This window comes from Lissotriton helveticus, chromosome 4_1, assembly GCF_964261635.1.
Source record: "Lissotriton helveticus chromosome 4_1, aLisHel1.1, whole genome shotgun sequence".
NCBI lineage: Eukaryota > Metazoa > Chordata > Amphibia > Caudata > Salamandridae > Lissotriton > Lissotriton helveticus.
Window position 1 is genome coordinate 1,526,830,805 of NC_136063.1, and position 25,239 is coordinate 1,526,856,043.

Here is a 25,239-nt window from a genome sequence, read left to right on the forward strand (position 1 = left end):
GAGCCTGTTTTCATGTTGCTTATCAAAGACAGAATGTCATTTTGACTAGCTTCAGAGAAGGTAGTCAGAGTACCCTTATGTGTACTAGAGTGTGCCAGAGTACAGATAGCAGTGTATTTGGAATTATTAGCATTGGTAATTTTTTCATAAATGGCCTCTATTTTGTTTTTAAAAAATAGGGAGATGTCATTACATAAGGTTTGAGAGAACTCTCGCAGGCCGAGGGTTTCACAAAGGTCTGTAAGATCCTGTATAGCTCTCTGGAGGAGTTGCCTGCTTCTGTTAGCTGTGATGTCAGGCAGTTCTTCCTGGCTAGCCTGATGTTTTTGTAATAGGAAGACATGGCTTCAGAATGGTTTTTCTGGCTTTCTTCAGTGTGGGTTTTCCTCCATATTTTTTCCAGCTTCCTGCAACCCTGCTTTTCTAGTCTAAGATGTTCGTTATACCATACCTCCTGCTTAGATGTAGGATGCTGTTTCATTAATTTCAGCGGGGCTAGGAGATCAACTGCTTCCATGAAAGCTGTGTTGTATTTGGAAAGAGCTGACTCTACGTTGTCTGTTCCTGCAATGAGCGGCTCTCTCCATACTTTTTGGATCTCATCTAGAGTAACCCTATGCCATTGTCTGCGCCATATGGGGGGGGGGGGGGGGGGCAGGGGGTTGTTTAGTGGGTTTAACTAGACCAGGGAGGGAAAATTCAACCACACAATGGTCTGACCAGTTTACTCAGGTCGGGGAATGGCAGTATATCGTGGGGCAATTGGAGAAAATTAAGTCTAGAGTATGACCTCCTATATGGGTAGAACCAGTGTTCTGTATCCTAAATCCTTAAAGGGCATGGTCGGAGAGCAAGGACAGGGTTTCAGGATGATCAGGGATATCAGCATGAAAGTTAAAGTCCCCTAACAGGATAACATTTTCTTTAGCTCTAAGGTGTTGTGCTAGTAACTCAGTTAAAGACAGAGTAAATCCTGTACTTTTTGCCCAGGGGGGGCGTTAGATCAGGGCTCCTTTCCACTTTTCTTTAGGACCTGAATTAATCTTAAACATCATCACTTCCATCGAGGGGCGGCTAATCTGTTCAATTATAGAAACTTTTAAACCTTCTTTATATATAATAGCTATTCCGCCTCTGGTTTTGATCGGACGATCCAGCCTTAGAATTTTGTATGCTGCAGGAATTCCTAGTGTAATGGCAGGGGTCGTGTGTGGTTTTAGCCAGGTTTCTGTTAAAAAACAGATTTCCGGTTTGGTTGTATTAATGAGGTCCCATACCTCAAGGTGGTGTTTAGGCAGTGAGCGGACATTAAGAAGAAAACTTTTCCAGCCCTTGGGCGCTAATGTTCTCCTTACAATGCCTCCAGTGAAATTAGCGATGTAAGATGCCTGGAATCTGCACTGAATGCACGAGAATGGGCCTTCAAGACATGGCCATTGATCCCGAACACAGCCCACCGCCCCCTGAGGTTGCAGGTCCAATAAGGCTTGGGATGTGTACCTGGTTCGGATATCCGACGTCCGATCCATGTTAGTTCAAAACAGAGTTTGTAGCCCCTAGCCCCGTCCTGTCGCGGACGGGCGCAGACTGGCTACTCTTCGGCGTAGCTTTGGCTCCACTGCGTGCGACCGCTGCGCGCTCGGAAGAGGGCGAGAGCTAAATAGCCCAGAAAAAAGCAGGCGCTAGAGCGCTAACCGCTCCAGCAATCACCCAACAGGAAGTGCCTGGCTCTCCCTGACCCGCCCTCCGCACAACGGTACTAGGTACCTCGTCGGACCGGGGCGGGCAGGAGTGGAAATCGAGCCCAGGCTTCCTCCGCTGACCAGAAGTACCGTCTTCCCCCCCCTATTAAATCAGGACTGAGGAAAGGTGGCGCGAGGTAGCGCAAGGTGTTAGTCTAACACAGAGAAATTAACGTTTTTTAAAAATGTGTGCAAACAATTCAGTTCAGTTATTAAAAGTCTGTTTTTAAATCAACAGCAATTAAAAGATAGCAATTCTCTGAGCACAGCAATATAGGCACAGCGCAAGGCACAGTTCTTATACCTCTGGCGAGCAAGCGGATCGGGATGACTCTGCCACAGTCTCCCTACCGCGCTGTTTCCTCACTCCTCCTTCCCCAGGCCCTGCCCAGTCGTATGTACTGGTGCAAGACAGCTGAACGCAGTGTTTTCTACGGACCTAACACCTATCTTGATAGGCCAGTGTTATGACCCGTTCCCACAGAGCAGGAGGTGGTGCTCGTGAATCACACGTCTCCTCTGCACCACAGCATGGCTCCAGATCGGCCACCTCCCTCAGACTGTCCGCAGTCGTCTAAGCACACTCCTCTGGGTCTGAGGCTTCATTAAGTGGGCTCCCATGTGATGGCCTTCTTGGTCTGTGTACGGGTTCCTCTTTCTTTATGTCAGATGGACTGTCAGCATGAATCGGTTACCAGTATCAACCTCGGAAGCACAAACCTATTTTATTTGTCAATGATAGTTTTTCTTTTCTAGGACAGAATGGTTAATGTGCAGCCTATCGTCTTCAGAATTCGGTTTTTAGGTCTGCAGTTAGCTAAGGCCTTTTGAAAAAAGTCTGAGGGTATGGGAGTAGGTTGTTCCCTTGACTTGGCTCACGAGCTGTGCTGGATAATGGTTTTAACTGGGCCCCTAGTGCTATTCGATGCCTGTGGTGACTCTCAGCTGATGCCTCACGTATCTGTGATTATAACATCCAGCCCTGCAGGTTCTTTACAAGTATCTGTATAGATAGGGGCGACTGGGCATTTCTTGGATAGGGTGATTAAACTTTGGAGATGAACTTGCTGCTTTCTATATGCGGTTGGAGTACTGCCACTTACATTCCCTCAGGAGTGATTTATAGAGATCCAATATAGGATCTGGGCTTCTATAAGGGATAATAAAATACAGAGGATTGGTATATCTTTATTATATAGGTGGTTTGGGAGTGCCGGAAATCATTCGATGCATCTGTGCTGCCCTACTGACCCCCGCTTTGTTGTGGATAACATAAAAAGGCACACATGGGGCGATGGAGCAACTGGTATGTAGAACCCCTCGGACACATCTCTTATGGCTTCCTCCCTGGGTGTATGTCCGATTGGGGGGGGTCAATGTTTCAATCAACCAGCATCACATTGCAGTACTGGAAGGGGGCCGTCAAGGTAAAATTGATAACTACCTAGCCCCCCTCCACCCCCCCCATCTCTCCTCTCCCCACTTACCCCAATATTAGGAAACCCAGATACCGGGAATGTTTGACATCGGCTTCGCCCGTTAGTGGACCGGACCTCCTTCATACTTTGAGACTTATTCATAGGTTGAACCCTCTGAACAAGGGACCAGTGTGCGAGCGATTTCAGGCTGGGCAGAACAGATGTCTTTCGGATCACCCCACTGCTTCATTTGGCCCGCCAGCAGATGAGGACATTGGAAGGGACATAGGTAACCACTAAAATTCATGGTCCTGTTCATGGGCAGTGAAAAAAGCTGCATCACGTGTATGTGTTTGAAGACCCCCTCCCCCACCAGACCCCACCCCTCCTTCCTCTCCAGGATATGTGCTATATCTCCAAGTTGCAAACCGATCTGGATGCTGAGATACTGAAGGACCAATTGATAATTTGTGTAAAGAAAGCAATTATAAATAATGTTCCGACTCAAATTTCAGAGGTGTAATACCTACATCTTTGGGTGGAGTGCCCCCGACGTCTGATGCTTTTGGGAGATGGTGTTGGCCCAGATCTGGAGTATTACAGGAACCGATTTGCGCATGGACCCGCCAGCTGTTCTTCTGGGGACAGTGGATGAATAGGGTCAATTTACCCTTAGTTCAGCTATAGGGAAGCTTATTTCCGAATTTCTACTAGCAGCCCTGCTGATTTTTGCACAGAAATGGAAGGGCCCAGACCGTCACAAGATTTGCAGCTTCAGTTTGCAGCACATTGTCGCTGTTTAAGAAAATTTGGTCCTTGACATTCATAAAGTGAAAGGACCCCGCATCTCCACTGTGCCCCAAGAATGCTTGAGATGGCCCACTTATCTGTTTCCCCATGCAAGAGGGAATGAGGCATGGGGACCCTTTTGAAGACGAGGGGCGCAGGTGAGTTTGGGAGGATATCTGTGGCCTGCAGCCATTTTTCGACCACTGTGTGTCTTCATTGCTCAAGCTGCCGGAAAGGGGTGAGTGGGGGCTTCGCTATATCATGGAGACTATATAAAGAATCTACAATCTTAGACCTTGCACCCAATGTATAGCTCCTATGTGGAACCTCACCGAAGCACGTGGATTTGTTTTGGGAATTAATATAATCACTTTTGTTCATAATGTGGCATATAGAGTGATACTATTCGAAGTGTGAGTATTCCCAGCTGTATCTTTTTGAAATTTACAATGCTTGATTGAAAACTCTGCCCCCTGGTTTTCCAGGTGTTTGTTTCAACATGACCTAAAGTTATTTAAACAGTTAAAGAATCAGAGGTGGGGTTAAAAACTCTCATTAATCTGAACTTACATTAGCTTCGATGTCCACATGCTATTTGAGGTTTAGCAGAAGTTGAAAACTGGCTTCTGAGAGCAACATGTAAATTGTGAAATTCTAGTAAATTGAAAACAATAGCAAAAAATTAAGTTAATGCATAAATTGCAGAGGATGGGGAAGAAAGAAGAGGGTCATCTGAAGGAGAAAGGAGAGACAAAAATCAGATATTTTACATAAAATGAATTTTTCCTGCCATATTTTATCAAGAGAGTACACATTTTGAGATTGCAAGACTCTAGACGAAACAAGAGAAACCAAAGGCGAGACCTGTTGCATTTTTAATGCTTGTAATATGTAGTTACCTGAATGTGAAAGACCGAATAAGTTACCAAATATTTAGTTTTTTAGGCATGTCTTAGACCACGCCCCCATGCTCACTCACCCCGCCCCCATTGCGTGCAGTATCATAGTTCCCATACTTTTTTAATGCACTTCGACCACTGCCCCAGAGACGCACCTAAAAGCGTCTCCACCCAACAAATAGCTAGACATCAGTGGGAAGGGGCTGATCTGGGGGTGAATCAGTAGAGCTGGGGGAGGTGCAGAGATGTTTGTGTTCATAAGCCAATCACTGCACTGGGCTGACCTGTGAACTCAAAAAGGGGTCCCAGTTTTTATGTTGCAGATTTACATAGCGCAAACAGTATGTATTGGAGCACTTTACATGAGCACCAGTTACCTTACACAAGGACACGTTAATTTTTTAGTAGGCAAGGGGAGATTAAGTGATTTGCTCAGAATCACAATGCTGAGCCAATGCCGAGGCTCCAACCTGGTATCCCCAGCTCCAAAGTCGGTAGCTCTGGACGTTAGGCCACTTCCTCTCCCCAGTTGCCTTGTTTATGCACCGGCGAGGGCACCTTCTTTCTTTCTGCCCATGACGCCATCAAAGCAAGGAGCGGCTCCTGTGGACGGTAGAGACCAGGAGCGGTGCGAAGGGTGGTTGTTTGTGACGTAGAGTGGAGAGTAGAGCTCCCAGTTTTTCAGTATTTCTTGCAATGAAAACAAATAAGCACAACTGATAAATTCACAGGAAGTGATGGTGTCACACAAACGTTGACCTCACTGATAACCAGTCGCGGCTCGCATGACTCGCGGGTAAGTGGCTTGTGGGAGGGTTCGCGCGGGCAATGAGGGATTTAAAACTATTTTTTTTAAAACCTCACCGTAGCGGGTCCCCCACCACCTCCGCTCCTGGCCGGGTCCCATGTTTTCCTGATGCTTTCCTGCTCTCTTGCCTCCGGCAGGAACAGGAAGCAGGCAGCCTCCCGCCCCTCCCTAAGCCAATCACAACGCTTCAGTAGCGGCTTTGTGATTGGTGGGGTAAGCGCCCATGCGGGTGCCTATGGGGAGGCCATTTTTTCCATGTATGCTGCATGCAGCCTACAGAGAGAAAATGCAAAGTACGCATAACTGGTTTAGTCGGCCCCAGAGGGCCGGTCAAACAGTCAGGGCCCACAGCATTGGGCAAGCCACTCCTTCCCAACCTGCCCCCATCCAGGCATACTCTTTTGCTTTCTCGCAGCGCGAGAAGCAGAAACATAAAAGGTACATAAAATACCATTTTATGTTTCTGCATCTCGCACTGCAAGAAAGAACAGGAGCGATGCTTCTCCGCCCTAATGGAGGAACCGCCTCTGCTGATAGCATGTGAAGAGACTGGTGAAATAAAAAGTAATTTTATAAAACTAAAATGATGAAAAGAGCAAAACATCAGTAGAGTAGAGGTGTTAGTTCTAAATGTAGTGGGCTAGAACTCTGCTATTTCTTAACCAGCTCTTCCTGTGAATCAAGGAGTTTGGTAGGAAGACTTACTTTGTGATGGAATTGCCTTCTTAAGTATTCAGAGCTTGCATTAGCTGGTGTTGCAGCACTGGCTTAGAAAATGTGGCCTAAGGTCCAGGGCTGCTGAATTAGGAGTTGGGGGAACCAGGTTCGAGCCTTGGTGTGGGATCAACATCCTGTGATTCTGGACAAATCACTTGATCTCCCCGTGCCTACCACAAATGAATGTGTCCTTGAGTAACGTAATTGGTGCTCATGTAATGCGCTCCAATACCTTTGCGTAGAGTTTGCGCTATATAAACCCCACCCCCCAAAAAAATGCCAAGCAGCCTATCAGCAATGAACCTACACCAAGGATCAACTGTCTGTACTCTTAAAAAAAAAAAAAAAAAAAAAAAAAAAAAAAAATCCATTCCTGAGTGCGGAACCACAGTCCTCACTAAAATTAATACATTCTTATTGTTATGTTACATTTCTTTGTTATTCAATGTGAAACACTAGCATACGTGTTTCAATGGGTATCAAAGCTAAGGTCCCAGTTGAGGGGCGTGTCCTTTTAGGCGCTCCTGAAAGGCTGGACAGCTCCCTGTGCTAGGAGGGGTCAGGGAACATGCTTCCAACAGATGCTACAGCTGCAGACATGCGCTGTGCGGGTTTGCCATTGCTGCAGGGGGTTCTGAACAGAAATATTGGGACGCGAAGGCCTGCTGGAGCTCAGGCGAATTGGGGTGGGGTGGGTTTAATGGCCCATTTCATAGACTTTCCCTTTGAGCTTATCTCGCTACCATCTGGGTCAGTGTTGCGCTTGTAGCCCGGGGCCGTGTGCTCATCTGCAGCCCCCCGCCAGTGTGGATAAATACATTGACCGTACACTCTAACAGTGCGATCAATATACACACTCATGAGAGCCCCTCCCTGCTGCCCTCCCCCGCCCCATTCCCCCTAGGTACGGGATATTAGCAATCAGTAACTCCTGCGGGTCCGTTTGCCAAGCCGGAAAAGCAGCGCAGGGGGTTAATTAGGCTTATATGCATTTACATCTTAATGCTACTAATTTCCGATTTAAAAACAACCGCAGTGAAATATAAATAAAGAAAATGTAAATAAATGCATGACTGAATTAGACCCCATTTAACAAAACATGCATGGAAAGACACATATTAATAGTAACTTGTTCTTCTATCGCATGATCGCGATAACTTTTGCTATGGTTAAAGATCAGAAAACATTATGGTTGACCACGATTGCGGTTTAAAAACAGCACAACATTCAAATGTTCTGCAGAAAAGCGAGTTAATCGACATCAACGTTAATATGGTATTTGAGGAAACATTGTGAATTTGAACGATCTCTGTTGAAATCTGGCTGCTACCCGGTGCCACAGGCTCAACCCACAACTTCGCATTTCATCCTGCTGACCATCCATTGTGGTTTGGGAAACAGTAACTTATCAGTTTAGAGGGACCAGGGCTGCTATGTCAGTCTGTGAGGAAATCTAGGTTTTCTGTACCAGGGGGTGGACTCGTTGGCATTATGGGAGATCACGGATCTGGTGAGGGTAGAGGATGTTTGTCCGTTGGCTAGACTGCCGACATTGGTGCTGGGGTACCAGGTTCGAGCCTCAGCATCGGCTCAGCATCCTGTGATTCTAGGCAAATCATGCAATCTCTCCGTGCCTACCAAAACATGAATGTGTCCTTGTGTAAGGTAACTGATGCTCATGTAAAGCGCTCCAGTACCCTGGGGTCGAGTTTGCACTATATAAATCAGCAAAAAAAATCATGGAGGGTGGTGTTCCAATCTGGACGGACTGTGCCAATTCAAGAGACCTACTGTGTGTACCAATTGGGGAGAGACACAGGGATCTTTCTGCAGAGCAGTGTGATTCATGAGAGTTCAGGTTGACGGAGCTCGGGATGACGGCCTATACCCGCCAGGCTCAGGTGGAATCAGGGCTAACGAGGCTGTCTGTACCGATATCCTAGGAGCCCCCACCTTCACGGTGTTTCCACAGTGCCCTTATAACAGGTAGTTCACGATCAGACCCCTGCTGCTTTTATGTCTGTGTGCCTCCACCCCCATGTGGGGTAGTTTAGTTTCTCGCGACGGAATGCCACCCTCACATAAAATATGCTCTTATGCGGGAGAGGTTCATCTCTCGGACACGCGGTCACCGAAGCCTCAAGGGAGGTATACATCTCGTACCCAATGCACCCGGGTGAGACGGGGTCGGGCAGGCCTGTGGGGGTAGACCTGGCAGTACCCGAAGGCTGATTGGACATGACGGTGTGTGGGCCGCTTTCTTTGTCTGCATGTGGGCTTGTTTTAAGGTCTGAGTGTCAATTTTTAAGCGGCCACCAACGGTACGACTTTGTACAAACGGCACGTCAAAGGCTGGGACCCAAAGGCGATGCGCCGCCTCTCGTTCTTCTTCGATAGATACAATGTATTCAATCGAGATCACTGACACCTGCACTTGATAGCGCTGCGTTAGAACCCGTACAGCTAACTTGCCACTAAGCGCTATATACATAATGACACACTGTACTGCTTCCGTCACACTTGATATTTTGGTCCTCATAGTCATTAAGACCAACCTCCCTACCCTTTAATATACACTCCATTTGTGTGGTCCGGACAGAGCGACCCATTTCCGGGAGGACACCCCTACTCAACCTTGCTGTGAAATCTTCAGTCTAGGCTTGCTGAGGAATGCTTGACACCCCCCACATGACACACTAAGTACCTGCCACCCCCTGCATTCAAACCCAAACAGAACTCCGCCTTAAGAGGGTAACGGCGTCAGGATGGTGGCGGTGGGTCCCACCACATCGATAGCGTTGCTAAAGGAGTCCTGCTGGAGTTGCTGACGGAAATTTTAGGCAGTCGGTGTGTATCTGGCAAAGTTTTAAAACCTTTATATTGGTTTTAGTTCTGGAGATTGAAAATGGGGAGCTATTTTTTTATATTTTGTTGTTAGACGGGATCCAGAATTTAAGAATCATCTTCCAGATAACGGCCACATTTCCCCATTGCAGATGGTGCATGTTAGACGTCTACCCTGACGTTATTCATGTCAAATAGATAACCAACTCTTTCGTTACGTCACATCATGTTGCGGACTGGTACTTGCAGTTTGCGTCACATACAAAGACGCAGTCCAATTACATTTCATAGAGCACTTCCACCCAAGGTATCGTGATTTCCTGAATCTACTACATTAAAGGGAAAATGAAACTAAAATCCCTATAAAGCAATTCTAAAAACAAGCACGGTCTGCTTTTACTTTAGTCTGTCGTAAAAGGTTTGTTACATGGCCGCATAAAGATAAGAATCCTTTTGCGACGGGAAGAAGTCAGACCAACCCGTCCAAGTAGGACGGCTCAAAAAGAGAAAAGAATAAGTCATCAAAACCTCTTTCCCAACGGCTGGCCACCGTTTAGCATAAACAGTGACGCCGGCCAATGGGAAAGAGGGGCGGGGCTTAAAGCCTGATACTCAAAGCTCCTCCAAATCATAAAATCTCGCCAGTGAGACTGCGTATGTGCGCAGCCCACGCAGGCGAGACCTAAAAAGGGACGTACCAACGCGGCCGCTTGACCGTGTAATTTAGTAGGTGCACATGCTTGCCTCTTCTAGTTGTTTCTTTTTCCCTTTGTTAATGTCCTTCGCTTGCAGTCAAATGTTCTCTCTCTAGTCTCGCATCAGTGCAGACAGCAGAAAGCGCCCAAGACCACATGATAGAAATAATCGTCTCCCATAATGTCGTGTTTGCAGCGTGGGGAGGGATGCTGTCTTTGGTTCACGGCTAGGATAAACAAACAATATGGTGTACTGAGAAGGACTATAAAGGGGCAGAGCAGGCTGTGGTACTTGCAGCAGGGTCACAACACTCTGGAACTTCCTGCAGCCGGGCCTTCTTCTATTGCACGAGAGTTTTTAAACCAGTTTCACTCTCTCCAATTTCAGTTACTTAGAATTCTTGGGCTACTGCGTGTATTCTTGGTCTGTTGTTTCTTATGCTTTGTCCGTTTTCCTGGCTCTGATGGTGCACCTGGGGCGGGATAAGGTTTCTTCAGTTTTACTAGCAGACTACAGCAACCCACCTGAATGTTTCTGTGTAATTTTAGATGGAATTATGTTTTCATTACTGTCGGTTAAAGTATCGGTCGGTTTTCCCTTTTGTCTTTAATTGGTATTTTTATTTGGACTAAAAGATATTGACAAAGCCAATAGCTCCTCTCATAGTCAAGACCTATTGGCCTTGGTGTGGACACCTCGCTCTGTCACAAGGCATCATATTTCCAGTCACAAGTTTCATCTAATAATACACACAGTGTTCTAGGGTTGGATTTTTGCCGTTCAACTAATCAGACTAACACACCTTATACGATTAAGCGAAAAGCATAGAAAACATTCCTCTTTTCCAGAGGTCATTGCAACAGAATACAGTAATGTGCAGTGCAAGTGCATACTGCAGGCAACTACCCTGAATCGGCCCAACTCCTCCATGGTGTTGAGATCATATGAGTCTCACTCAACTGAAGCGCTCCTGTCCGCAGTGTCCCACATCGTGAGATATCACTAACAACTAGCTTCCGTCTGAAGAAACCCCATATTCGTAGTTCATGGTGATTGTTTTCATGTGAGCAACCAAACTTCAAAAAGCTGCATTTCACTAGACTCCATGGAGCACCATATATATATAAAGTTACCCTTTCCAACCCTATGTGGTAGAATTATGCAAAGCTTCCTTACTTTGTGATTATGCCTCTGTGGCTGTGCTCGAGAGTAGAGATTGCAGTGGTGAGTAAAGAATTAACTGTCGCAAAGTAATATTTTGGCAGGTAATAGAGATTTGTGTGGGAGACGTCGTTTTCCTTTAGCATTTATCTGTGCTTGTTGCAAAGTCTTATCTTGGCTGCTGGAATGCCTCTTCACAATTGAGGTTACTTTACAGTATAATTTAATGTTCTTATGTTCATTTATCATCCGCCATCTATCATGAAACCGATCACAATTGGGTTCTAGTTCTGATGGCCTTAATTTGGATAGTGGAATGGCCATAAAATGGCTTTGTTGAATCTTTCTCTTATATGATTTTCTGGTTTGTCTTCCAGCACAGAGATACAGCAGACAACAATCCAGAGACACCGTTTGATTTCACACCAGATAATTACCAGGTACGCAGGGACTCTTTAAAATGACACTTTAATCTGATAAAGCGGAGCTATTTTTGTGCTGCTAATGCTTTTTTTCTGTACAGAGAATAGAGGCTATAGTTGGAGACTACCCTGAAGGGCACAAAGCAGCAGCTGTGATACCAGTGCTGGATCTAGCCCAAAGGCAAAATGGATGGCTACCCATTTCAGCAATGAACAAGGTAATCTAAGGAAGTAATGTTTGTTTGTTATTTAACATGACTGCGTGATTTTTACTGGTGTTCGCAATACTATGGAATTCACTTCAAGGAGCTTCTGCTCTAGGGCAGCATTGTAGCAGGGAAGGGTCTGTGATATGAATATTGTTTGCTGCTCAAAGGATTATGGAGGTGGGCATTGCTACTAATCTTTGAAAATAGCTGGAAGCCTACTGTGAACCATACAGATTACTGCTGTATGAGTATTGTAAAGTGTTTGCTAAGCCTACTTACTTTTTTCTACTTGTGATTGTAGAAGTGGTGGGCTGTTGAGAGTTTAGTGCTATGAAGGGCACCTTTAAGTAAGGTCTGATGTGTTAATCCAAATGTTTACACAATTCTGTGGAAAGATTTAAAAGAGCTGGAGTGTGAAATTGACCCAGTAACCTCCGCTTGGTTTGCCGAGACACCCGTACTATGGGTGCAGTGGTCCCCTCTCTCCAAAAGTCCCAGGTGGCACCTCCTGCATTAATACGCGTTTTTGCTATCCCCTGTAGATAGGAAGGGTTTTCAAAATTGTATGTTTATTCAAGCTATGTGATGATTTGGGCCCTTGGGGGTTGAGGTTCTTTGAACAATTGACGGACAACTATACATTTTGTAACACGATGGGATGATGAGTATATCCTGGACTTAAATTCAGATAAAGACCATGTAAGAGCTTGATGATGAATACAAAGCAACCAATTCTAAAACCACCTGAAAGAGACCCTAAGGGCCAAATAATGTTTAGTTTTTTTGAAGTACAGCATCCAAGGAGTGCTGATTGGTGGCCAATTTACAGCGTAGGCCAGCACATCAAAGAATGGATACAAAAGCCTCATGATGAAGATATTCATATTGTAATGTGGTCTGAGTGTTCTAACCCTGTAAGCACTGAGGTTTGTGCAGCCCAAAACCTATATCCGGAAATTATCACCTTCCTATTAAAAAGTGGGAGGAGATCCTGCACAGGGATTAGAATGCTCACTAAAGTAGTGCCAAGACAAAGTTCTTGATGTGCTAAGCCCACCAGCACATATATTTGATATGGCAGAGGAGGCGCATCTTAAGGTTACCAAGATAGATATTCGTCTGTTAAGAGTTTGGATACAACAGGATGCATGTGCTTTAGATAATGCAAATAATGGGTTAATCAGTGAATACAGAAAGGTGATATTTATGAGAATCTGATCTAAGGAGGGCCATTTGGCTAGTAAAGGTAGGAATATGGAGACCAGAAGGTTGTTCTTTGGAGAAGGCATGTTAAAGTCTGTTGGAAAATGTTTCAAACGTAAAAGCTTTAGGCAAAGCACAAAATTCTATGAGGAAGGTCTTCGGAAGTGGGGAGGGGGATTGGAAGTGTTCAACAAGGGCGACTTTTTCTAGCTGTGGTTTCACAAGGTCCCATTATAATTATGTAAATCCAGTACTTGTAAAACGCACGAATCAACCCCGAAGGGGTATCTCGGCGCTGGGGGCCGTTGGGAAGATTAAGCGAGCTATTGCCCAGAGTCGCATCGTGCTGGGCAGACCCCTGCCGCCGGAGCCAAGGATCGAACCGTGATCCCCAGCGTCAGTCGCCCTGGCCACTTTAGAAATATCTCGGCTGGCACTGGGTTTATCTTGCAGAGAGGGTGAAGCAATTGGCAGTAGAAATCCCAGACAAAGGCTCTAAGCATTGTCTAACCCAACAGGATGAATAAGAGGATTTGCACTGGTTCTTCCCCAGTAAAATTGGGAGAAAGATTGAAGGAATTCACCAGGAAATGGAAGGGAATGAAGAACAACCTTTTGTGTGTTGTAAACCCTAAAAGATTTCATAATAAAGTTTGCAGAGTGTCAAAAGCAAGCGAAGTAGCCAGGTTCCCTGGTATGACCAGAGGAGGACAGAAGGGTAATGGTTTTAGTGATGAAGTAACTATTGCAAAAAGGGTTAAGAAGGAGAGGCCCGAGGGAGGAGCCAAGCTCGCGAGCGTAATGGTCGCCTTTTAGCTCGGCTCCCGCAGCCCTCCGGCCTGATCGCCTATCCTGTCTACTATCCGGTCCGGAGACGACACATTATCGGGGAATTGGAAACAGAACACCTTGTTTGTACTTACTATTTGGCCCGGAGATTTCAACGTGCAGCGGCTCCGAGGTTGTGCCCTCCGCAAGATCGGGGCCTCCGTGGAACCTAGACCGGGACCTAGCCTGTGGGATCCGACGGCTCTCGGCCCCGGCCGAGCGTGTGAACCAATGATGAGAGCCGTTGTGCGAAAATCCCGGCGATCCTGATCCGGGCCTGCCCTGGTGACCGCGCGGCTGATGTGGGTGAGATGCACCGGGGACTGATTCTGTGAAGGGGTCCTCCCCCCGCCGCTGCTTTGTCCGGCGGCCCTGGTCCTCTGCGCCCGGACTCTGCTTGTTGGGGGCGCCGGTGCTGGTGTAGGCGGGGACCCGTATTGGGCGGACATCCTTTCGGCACCAAGGCTGCCATTGCTGGGACCCCCGGAGCTCTGTAAAGTCCTACATTTTTGATCTGTTTTTCCAGGGGTCGTGGAGGGCGGCGACTGGGCTGACTTCACGAAATGGCGGCCGACCCTCTGAAACAAGAATCGCCCTGTGGCGGCGGGCTTGGATTGCCTAATTGCGCGGGGTCTGGTCTGGTGAGCGTGAGCTTACGGTCAGAGATATCCTGGAAGCTCTGAGATCCCTGCGCGCATCCCTGGCCCCCGATGTCCCTGTGGGTCCGCCACGATCTGCCGCCATTTTGGGCAGCCGTTTCTTCTTGCCGCCCTCTTGTTTCAGTGACTCCATTGCCTCGCCCCCCTCGATTGCTGCAAGTGTTGCTGCCGCTGATCGAAGATCGTTTTGTGTACCGGTGACTTTGGAGCTCCCTGTTTTTCGAGGTTCTGACCCCGGGGACTTGGACATTGTGCCGCGGCCCTGTCCGGCATGGATGCCTGGAACTATTGGTGGACTGCCGCCTGCACCTGCTCCGATGTCTTTGCCTTTGTCTATCATAGAGACCCCCTCGCCCTCCCCAGCGGCGAAACTGAACTCCTGTTTTTCATCATCCGTGCTGCGATTGCCGATACATCTAAACTCTCTGTTTGGACTTCTGCTCCCTTGCGGACCGATTTACCCCCCATGTTGTTATGGTAGTCACCATTTTTTTCGACTGTATGCTGGTCTTGTATTTAGTATCTCATTTTACACTGTCATGTGGTGGGTGGGATTTGTGGTTCGGAAGGGATGGGGGTGATATGCACGACTCTTGGTTGATTCTTGGTATACGACTTAGTGGCGCAGTTGTTTGTACCCATGGAGCGGTGGGAGGTCCCCTTCTCTGTACGTTTTATGGCGCTTGATGGGGTGTCGTCCTGGTCTGTTTTTGCTGTGATTGTCTGGTTGGGCGGAGGGCGGCGGCCGACCATATTGATTGCTGTTCTTATGCTCCTCCCTCCTGTTTTCTTATTTCCGTTTCTGTTTCTTTTTTGTCTCGTTCTTCTCTCTTTCCTTCTCGCTATATTTCTGGTTTAGGGCGACAGGCACGCTGTCTGAAGGGTAGGCCATAGCCTTCTACAGGGGTGCAGGGTGGGATGGGTGGGTTGGGTTCTGTTTGTTGTTTGTTTTATGGTTCTATGGCCCTTTTGTTTCTCCTTTTCGTAATGCCGCGTCTGTCCCGGCCTCCCGTGGTGTGTTTGGGGTGGGGTGTGTGGCGTCGTTAACCCTCCTTTTATGGTTCGGTTGCTTTTCTTCTCGATCGCTGTACCCTCACTGGTGCTGATACTCCTGTTGTCTCCTGTATTCCCGCCACGGGACGCCTGTGTCGACGTGTCTTCCTTCTTTCGTTTTTATATTTCATTTCTATTTTCCTTTTATCATTTTTCCACCTTGTCCTCCTCCCCTCCCCCTCCTTCCCCCCCTCTTCCCCCTCTTTTCCTCGTCCCCGCCCCCCTCCCTCCTTTTTCCTAGAGGTCACTATGACGGGCTAGTTTTGATGTGCTGTTTCTCCGATCCCTCTGTTCTGGCTTAGCTGTGGTTTGGGTGGTGGGCATGTGACGATGATAATGCTCAGGTGTCGATTATGTCTCAATTATCCTGATCTTCTTGTGTGCATTGTGTTGTCTCTCCTGTACTGCGGCCCCTTACCCCCTTATTGACGCTGAGGCTGGTTCTGGGACATCGGACGTCTCTATATTGAAAGTGAGCCTGTCGTACGCCTTATCCCCATATTATAAACTAAACCTTTTTTTGCTCCTGTGTTTTGGCCCTCTGGTTCCTAAGTCTCTTCTCCCCTTTTTACGATTGTACTGCCTCTGCTTCTTGCTGATTGATTCTGTAATGTTTGCCTTGGAACCTCTGATTGCTTTACACATTGCGGCCGGCCGATTTGGTTGTAGGCCTAGACTTGTATATCCTTTTGATGCCAATAAAGGTTTTAAAAAAAAAAAAAAAAAAAAAAGAGAGGCCCAGCTCCTGTTAAGATTGCAGGCTGAGCTCCTCCAGACTCCGTACATAGGAAATCAGCGTCTGATTCGATTAAATAATTTTTCAAGGTAAAGGAGGTGAGCGATACTTCTCTGGAATGCCTTTAAGGCAACAATGCAATATTAAGACGGGAGAGGTGGCTATATGAGGAGCAGTTAATGGAGCATGCTTATTAAAAGGAGAGCAGACAACTCCCCCTACTGGAAAAAGGTAAACTCACATTTTCATACATTTCCGTACAGCTTAGGTAGGCAGGGTTGCCTTAGACAAATTGCTAGATAATGACAGCAGAGAAGACTAACACTTGAAAAAGATCACAAGAAAAAAACGCTATCCTCTGATCATCATTGGTCATAGTTAGGGCTTCCGGTTTTATGGTATTTTTTTTCCGTTTCCGTCTGTATTTTTCCATATTTATTTTTTGTTAATTTTATCTGTATTTATTTTCGTTTTTGTGGAAAAATTAAGCTGAAACTACGATATTTCCACATTTATTTAATTGATAAATATGCACTCATGGTTAAATGTCTGCCAGGTTTCAGTGCAGTGAACACCCGCAGAAGATAAATCAGTGCACTTATATGAAAATATGCTCATTTCAGTAACAACCTTGTGCATGTCAACTGCTGTCAAAGCCTCTTTACTAAAATTCCTTTCTTTTTTAACCCCCTTATCCATCAATCCACACATCATTGGCCTGGCAGTCATGGCAGACAGTGTTTAGAATTACTCAAAAAGCAACTCCATTTCCGTTTTTATGCACATTTAAAAATAAATACCTACGCTATCCAACGCTTTCCCTACTGTTGCACTCACTGGAGTGGGAATAGTAATTTTTATCCTTACGCTATCCGACGCTTTCCCTACTGTTGCGCTCTCTGGAGTGGGAATAGTAAGAATTTTTTCTTTAAAGTTACATTAATTATTTATTAATTTTAAGTTTATTTAAGTATTTTAAGTATGTTTATTATATTACTTTAAAATTACTTTTAAGATATTTTAAACATTTGATATTTTGACTGTCTATTTTTTCCTATCGATATTTTGGAATCAATATTTTTGTACTTACCTGTTTGTAGATAGGAAGTAGATATTCTGGCATTCTATATTTTTACCTCGATATTTTGGCAAGTCGATATTTTGACTGTCGATATTCTGTCAGTGATCCAGAGTATGGACTTGAAGCTCTCTGCCCATATTTTTCTTTGGCTTCTGTCCTTGTCCTTCGTAAATGCAGTCTTCTGATTCAGTAATCGGCTTGTTAGTCCCTCCTTTTTTAGGTTTCAGCTTTTCGGCGCAGGCGAAAACCTTATGTTAACAGTAGAGTGGCTTGGGAATCCGCCCTCTGTTCCATTGGCTAGCTCCATAAATGGAGGCTAGCCATTGGAACAGAGATCTGTCCGTCAATTGCGGAGCAGATTCGGGGGCGTTCCGGCCATTTTTACTCATCCTGCCCCTTTGACAACGTCATTGCGGTGGTGGGCGTGTTTTTTTTTTTGGGGGGGGAGGTTTATTTTGGGTCATTCCGCCGAAAGAAGTCGTCCTTGTAGGTTTGCTCGTGTCCTGCTTGTTAAGTTAGAAGTCGTCCTTGTTAAGTTTGCCCGTGTCCTGCCGGAAGAAGTCGTCCTTGGTGAGTGCTTGTTTTTTACTTCCACTTTCCTCTTCTGATATATTGGCATGCATGCTTTTACTTCAGAAGCCAGTCTGATATTGGTAAGAGCCACGGAAGCATCGCCTGTTTTTTTTTCACGATATTATTACTTGAAAAACCAACACACATACCAAACATTTCAAGTTTTCCCGGAAAACACAGATAGTTTCAGATGCTCTTGGTCTCTTCCCTCCCCCCCCCCCCCTTTCCCTCCTTCTGAGTACTTCCGAAGTTATCCGGAAATTGCCGAGAGTCCGTCCGCCGGGCTGCTGGAGGCGGCCGCAGCTCCATCTTGGATGCTCTGCTCCTTCAGTGAGAAATCCTGCGGCAACCCTGAGTGCCCCACTAACCGGAATCGGGGTACCAGTCCCAGTAAAGTAGGTGCGATCGACAGGATTAACGTACTTTCACATCCCCATGCTCTCCAATACTATGTTTTACGTGAGCACTGATGATAATGTCTATTACTGGAAAGCGTGTGATGCTGCAGAAGGAGTATGAGACATGGTTAAAACTTTATTTGTAACAAACTAGAGTTGGTCTTTCTTATTTTTTTCCCTTCATACGCCTATCGTTCGGTTGGTGTGTTTTAGTCAAAGCGTGTGATGTAAATGAACCATCAGCACCTCCGTCGATTACCCCCCCACCCCCCTTTCATTGCGTCTTGCAGATTCCACCAGTGACCATGTTGTGGGCCGCATCACTCTGAGTCACAGGAACTGGGAAGGGTTTAAAGGAAAACGAAAGATAAGCAGTGCAGCAGCTGCGCTCTGTCATGAGTACACAGACAGGGTTGTATCACGAGGTTTCCTTTGTCGGACTTTACTTTCACTTTTAGGCATGGTAACCTCCTCACTTGCAGGAAGCTGGGCTTCTTACAAGCTGCTTCAATTGTAAAGGCGAACGCCGTTTCATGATATCATCTTTTGACTATTGAAACACTCCTGACTTAAAATCAAACATTGTTTGCAGTTTTGTGAATTTAAGTTTGGGTTTTCTGCGCTGTAGGAGTCGGATTCCAGCACCCGGGAGGGGTGGGAGTCTGATGTCATTTCTGTTGCTTGGGGTTTCTTGCGCTGCTAGTGGGATCACTTACAATGTGGATTGAGTAGAGAATAGTGGCTTGAACTACAGATCCTGCATTTAGGAAGGATTTTTCTAGTGCAGAGAGTTAGGTCCTCTTACACTAGTGTGCAAGAGGGCCACTTTATCTTGGTTTGTGTAAGATATTTTAGTTTAAAGTATTTGAGTTTTCCAGTGAATAACTACTCACTCTCTACTACTCTCTACTCACTCTCTACTACTCTCTACCCACTCAACTACTCTCTAATCACTCTACTACTCTCTACTCACTCTACTACTCTCAACTATGTTCTACTCACTCTACTACTCTACTATCCACTCTCTATCTACTACTCACCCTCTACTACTCTACTACTCACTCTCTACTACACTCTACTCACTTTGTACTACTCTAATACTCTACTACTCTACCTCACTACTTCTACGCGTACACATATATATATATATATATATGTGTGTATGCATTTATATATTATGTGCCACCTTTTATTTATGTTTTTGAAACATAAATAAAACGCATTGTTATTTGCAATGTCAATAGCTCATACTCACGTAAATATGCAACCTATTGCATTGCAAATGCAATAGGTCTTGCATTTGCGAGAGATTAAGCCATTGACATTGTAAATGACAATGCCATTTATTTATCTGTTTTCAAAACCAACACATAAATACAAATTTTGTCATTTACAATGCCAATAGCTCTAACTTTTCTAAAGGCGAAACCATTGCATTGTAAATGCTTGTTTTTTTTTTTTTACTATTTTGCAGTTTTGTGAAAAAAGATAAAGCAGAGCAGAGTTCAAGTACATTGCAAATAGGGTACAGTTCAACATAGTCATTTCAGCATCATCCTTAAGACAAATTATGACAGCACAACGTCAATCACAGCACAGCCGATGTGTCCCCAAAAACACCAGCAAGTAACATGTCATTCCTGCAAGTTTAGGCGACTCCTCCCGACTCTCCATTAGACCACATAGACCCAAATGTGCTCCCAGTATCATATCATACTATATAGGGCATACACAATCACAGTACAAGTACAATGTCTCCTTCAACCCACTCCCGTCGGCTCCCCACCCTGGTCTTGTTGCGTAGGATGGGCTTGCTGCTGTGACGCAAGGAAAGCTCGGTACGGCCCCCAAATATCCTTGGGTCTAGAAGATGCTGGAACAGTACTGGCATACAAATCGCTCTTTACTGAACAATTCGCTAAGCTTTGGTGCTCTCCTGCTACCCCAATAAATTGCGACTTCCCTTTTAGCTAGGAGTAAGGAAATGACTGCAAATCTGCGAACTTTCAGGGGAATCTGTACCACATACCCCAATAATGCTATCTCAGGCAGTGGTTCCATGGGGATTTGAATCATTTAACTCAGAAGTGCATGGACTTCCACCCAGAAAGCGTGGATTTGTGGGCAATTCTAGGCAAGATGGGAAAAGTCCGCTTGTGGGGCCTGGCAACGCTGCTGGAGTGAGGTCTGGAGGGATCTATCTTGTGATAACAGGGCGGGTGTAACGTAAATTCTGCGTAGGAATTTAAAGTGTATCAGTTTATGTTTGTTGTTCAACGACACTGTTCTAGTAACCCTGCAGCAGGCTAGCCACTGCTCGTCCGTGACTGGGTTGCCCAAATCCGATTCCCATGCAGAGCGTACCCTTGTGTCGTCCACTGGCACACCAGGTCGGAGCAAGCCCTGTATAACTGGGATATAAGATGGTGCCCCTTGTTGCTGTCTATCACTAGTGTGAGGGGGGAAATGAAGGGGGTTCCAGCGGACAGTCTGGAAATCTGCCTCGTAAAGCTGAGAGTAGCCTGGCCAGAATGAACCTGTCCATGAATGTAGCCTCTGAAAACGTGGGCATATCCTCTAGGTCAAAAGCATGACCTGCGGGAAAGAGATCTCCTAACGTACGAATGTTGAATTTGGCGCAGGTTCTTTGCACCAACGTTTCACCAGTTATAGGTAATAAGCGAGCATTTGGCAGTGGAAGGGAGGAGGAGTATAGCGTCTGCGTGCGGGTGATACTACACAGTCTGAGCCATGCCCAGCTGGTAGTGGAAACTGGCTGTATATCTTAAGGGTCTTGAGGGATACCAGTGGGCAAAAAAGAGGCAAGTGTGGCAGGCCGGACGAAGTCCGATTCAGGACGGAGGTAGGTAATCCATGCATCTGGGTGGTACCATGTGTGCGCAAAACTGCACTGTGCAGTCAAATAGTATAAGTGTGGGTCAGGGACCCCATACCCACCCCGGTCATAGGGAAAAGTCATCACTTGCCATTTCACCCTGGGTGTCTTGTCGCCCCAGACTAACTTGATCAATAACGACCGTAGAGTACTGAAAAACTTGTTGGTGAGTGGGATTGGAATGTTATGGAATAAATATAGGAACTTAGGGAGGACTATCATTTTTATCAAGGCTACACGCCCCGCCATGGAAAGAGGGAGTTTAAGCCAGGAGTCAATGCGCGTCTCTAACTGGGAAATTGCCACTCCATAGTTGCGGCGTACAACCTGTTCAGTGTCATGATGAATGTGTATCCCTAAATATTTCACCGAGTCATTGCACCAATCTAGTGGAAATTCCGGGGTCCCTGTCGTGAGAGGAAAGATAACTGACTTGCGCCAGTTGATCCCTAGGCCAGAGAAGGTGCCAAAGTGGAGGATCTCCCTAAGCAGCGGGTCAAGATTGGTTCGAGGGTCATGAACATATAGAATTGTGTCCTCTGCATATAGGGAGACTAATAATGGGCCAGTGTTAAATACCAATCCTCTGTGGAGGTCTTTTTCTTGAAAGTGCCTAATCAAGGGGTCCATTGCCAAAATAAACAATAAGGGGGAAAGGGGGCATCCCTGACGCATGCCGCGTGATAAAACAAAGGGGGCAGAGAGGGTACCGTTTAGTCTAGCTGTGGGTTGCGTGTATAGTAAGGCCGTAGTTGCAATAAAGCCCTTCGGCATTCCCATGCGTTGCATTATGGAAAGAAAGAAGGGCCATCCTAGGGAGTCGAAAGCTTTTTCGGTATCCAGTAGGATCGCCGCCGCAGGTATTTCCGGGTCTAATCTGTGCAGGGTATTAAACCAGGTGCGGAGATTGAAGGAGGTGGATCGGTGTGGGACGAATCCTGATTGGGCAGGAGATATAATAGATTCCATGAGTAACGAGAGGCGACACGTCAAAGCTTTCGCAAGAACTTTATAGTCTAAATTTAACAAAGACAAGGGGCGATACGAACTACATTGTAGGGGGTCCTTGCCGGGCTTCGGGAGCAATATAATAACAGCTTCTCTCAGGGTAGGGGGGAGCTGCTGTTTCTCCAGGTCCTCGGCATAAACGTCCAACAAGTGTTGGGTCAATAGGTAGGCTTTATAAAACTCACTTGTGAATCCATCCAACCCGGGGGTTGTAGATGTATTCAGGGCGGTAATGGCCTCATTGATACTGTCAGCTGTTATGGGTTCCGCTAAGAAATCTTGCATGAATTTCTCTAAATAAACTAATGCTATTTCCGAGAGGTATTCCTCTTGTCCAGAGTGATCCGGTCCCAACTTGGTAGTGTATAGTGTTTTAAAATAGGATGGAAATTCTTTCTGAACCAATACGGTCCGTGAGTGTGGTTCCGGAAGTGGATTGCAGCTCTGTGACGTTCGACTTCGCATAGGGAGGTCTAAGCATTTGGGCTAGAATCCGGCCAGGGCGGTCTCCCTCTCCATAAATATTGGCACTATAGTATTTTCCCATATATAAAATTTCCTCATCAGCCACTTCCCTGTATTCCAGCAGTAGAGCTGCCCTCTTCATGTTGTACCCCGGGTCGGTGGTCACTCCCTGTGAGGCGTCCAATGTTGTCAGTTCATTTTCTAACCGGGAGTGAGAATTACGCAAGTCCCGGAATATCGCGGTACTTTTTGAAATACATATTCCCCTCATATAAGCCTTGAAACCACAGAACCTGAATTTATGTCAAAGTACTCTTTAATGGCTACATATAGTTCCTGTCAGAACAAGTCGTCATCCAGGGCGCGATTCGGGAATCTCCATTGTTGTTCATATCCTCCGGGGTGGGGAATCAGTAGCCCCAACAGCGCCGGGGAGTGGTCAGAGTAAGACCTGGGTAATGTTTGTAGTTTGGGGAACCATCTGGAGAGCTCAGGGGAGACCAGCAAATAGTCAAGTTGTGTCCAAGTGTTGCTCGTGCCAGTGTAGTGTGCATAAGTAGTGTGGTCTGGGTCACGGACCCGGCCCATATCCAATAATGAGAGGCAGTCGCACATTAAATGCAGGGCTTTGCGTGCTCTAGGTTTCGGGTCAGGGGCTAACGATGTGCTGTCGGAGACAGGGTCGAACGTACATTGAAGTCGCCACCCAATAACAGGGGTGTGGAGCCCAGGCGTAGTAACTTCTCATAGAGTATGAAAGAAGTCCGGTGAGTCAGTGTTGGGGCCATAAACGCACCCCAGTAGTAGTAGTGGAAAAGCGTGCCTTCTACAATTACAAACCTGCCGGAATTGTCATACGGAACAGAATGGCATTTGAAGGGGAGTCGTTTATGAATAAGGATGGCCGTGCCCCTAGTGTAATTGCTATAATTGGGGAAGTAGCAGTTTGGGCCCCATGAGGATGCAAACCGGGACCGGTCTGCGAGAGGAAGATGGGTCTCCTGTATTAGGGCGATGTCTACTCTGTCTCGGATCAAGTAATGTAGTACCTGTTGTCTTTTACGGGTATCATTTAAACCCCTGACATTCCATGTGGCCAGTGTAATGTTGGTGGGGCCAGTGTTGTGCCCTAGTTGCGCCATATCCGCACCGTGTATGCAATAATGAAGAGTAGCCAAGACCTGTACCCAACAAGGTTATCAGCAATTAGATATAACATGAACTCAGTGCAATGCAGAAACATCAATTCCCCTCCTGCCACCCCCCACCCAGCCGTTGTTAGTCCCTCCTTAGTACCGCCTTGTCTTCGTTTGTCACCTACCATGGCTACTGGCCCTTTTACTTCTGACTTATGTTGTTACACGGTATGTCTTATTTAGTCTGTAAGCACTACTTTCTTTAATGAGTTTTTCCTACTGCAGACACACATGCTTTCCTGCAACATTCAACACGCCATGCGCGCTTTCCCATTCCAAGCAGCCCGCCTGAAATAATTGTGGACATACTCTGGTGGTTTTGTTTTGCTTTTATTGTTGTGGATTGCATCCGTGGGAGTTCATGTGTACCATAAACAGATGAAGCTTGAAAAATGTCCATAGTTGATTAGGAAAAGGACTGTGTACCAGGAATGCGCGGATGCATGTTAGTTCATTCTAATCTTGTGGCATTTTCCCTGGTGAACGCACACATTGTTAATGAAAATGAGGTAACCTTTAAAGTGGAAGCAAATGGCTCATCCACTTTGAGTAGCACTGAGGTCTAATAGCACTAATGCCATTGCATGCAAATTTTTTTCGAGTATTACACATAACACAGCAAACTGCAGCCGCTAAGCTCACCAGCTCAAAGCACTAGAAAGAGGAAGCGAGAACCATCAATCCAATTGGTCTACCAGGGTAGGGCTTAAGTCAGATCAAACAGCTTTGTCATCAATTGCTTTCTCCACAGACAGAAGTTTGACATTTCAGCTGAAACGGAGGCTGAGTGTTTAATAAATTGACCATATAGTTTAAAAAAAAGTCTGAGTGAGCAGGCAAGGCTGAACAGTTTGTAAAGCGTGAAAACCTTGGCCGCAGTTTGAGAGCTGGGATTGGAGCTTGCTTTTCAGCTTCCAAAGGTCAGACCCTTCAAGCACAGACATTGTCACAGGCTTCCACTGAATCTAGTACTACGTAGTACCAGGGGCTAACCTTGCATAGAAATCCACTATATTTCCTTGCTCCTGGGCCTGAGATTAAATAGAAACGTGTTTACAGTGTTAACACATACAGTCCGTGTATAGAAATATAGCCAGTAAACATATTTAATCATAAAACCTAAGCAGAAAGGGTTTTGTCCATGCATGGAGATAGACTTTCTACATGCAAAAGAAGCCCTCTGCTACACCATTTTCATATAGTGTATTAGACATTATTCACAAAGCCTCCTTCGTACTGTTTGAAGCTTGAGTGCAAGTTGCTGTGGTGTGCATGCTAGAGGGATTCCTTAGTGGAGATTTAATATTGGTGTCTGTTTCACAACCATTTCTTCCTGTGATTCAGATGCTGGTTTGCTCTGTGTCTGTTTACGTGTCTCTTGACTACCCTTGTTCCATACACAAGGAGTGTTCTCGGAGTGTTGTGCGATTCCAATTAA

The 25,239-nt window shown here is 46.0% G+C and overlaps 1 protein-coding gene across 1 annotated transcript in view; it reads left to right on the plus strand.

Moving 5' to 3' along the window:
• Positions 1-25,239, plus strand: part of NDUFV2 (NADH:ubiquinone oxidoreductase core subunit V2) — a 175,465-nt gene that overhangs the window by 81,194 nt on the left and 69,032 nt on the right. The window contains exons 3-4 of the mRNA XM_078688131.1: positions 11,452-11,514; positions 11,598-11,714. Of these exons, the coding sequence (XP_078544257.1) occupies positions 11,452-11,514; positions 11,598-11,714 (180 nt within the window). The remainder of the gene's footprint in view (positions 1-11,451; positions 11,515-11,597; positions 11,715-25,239) is intronic.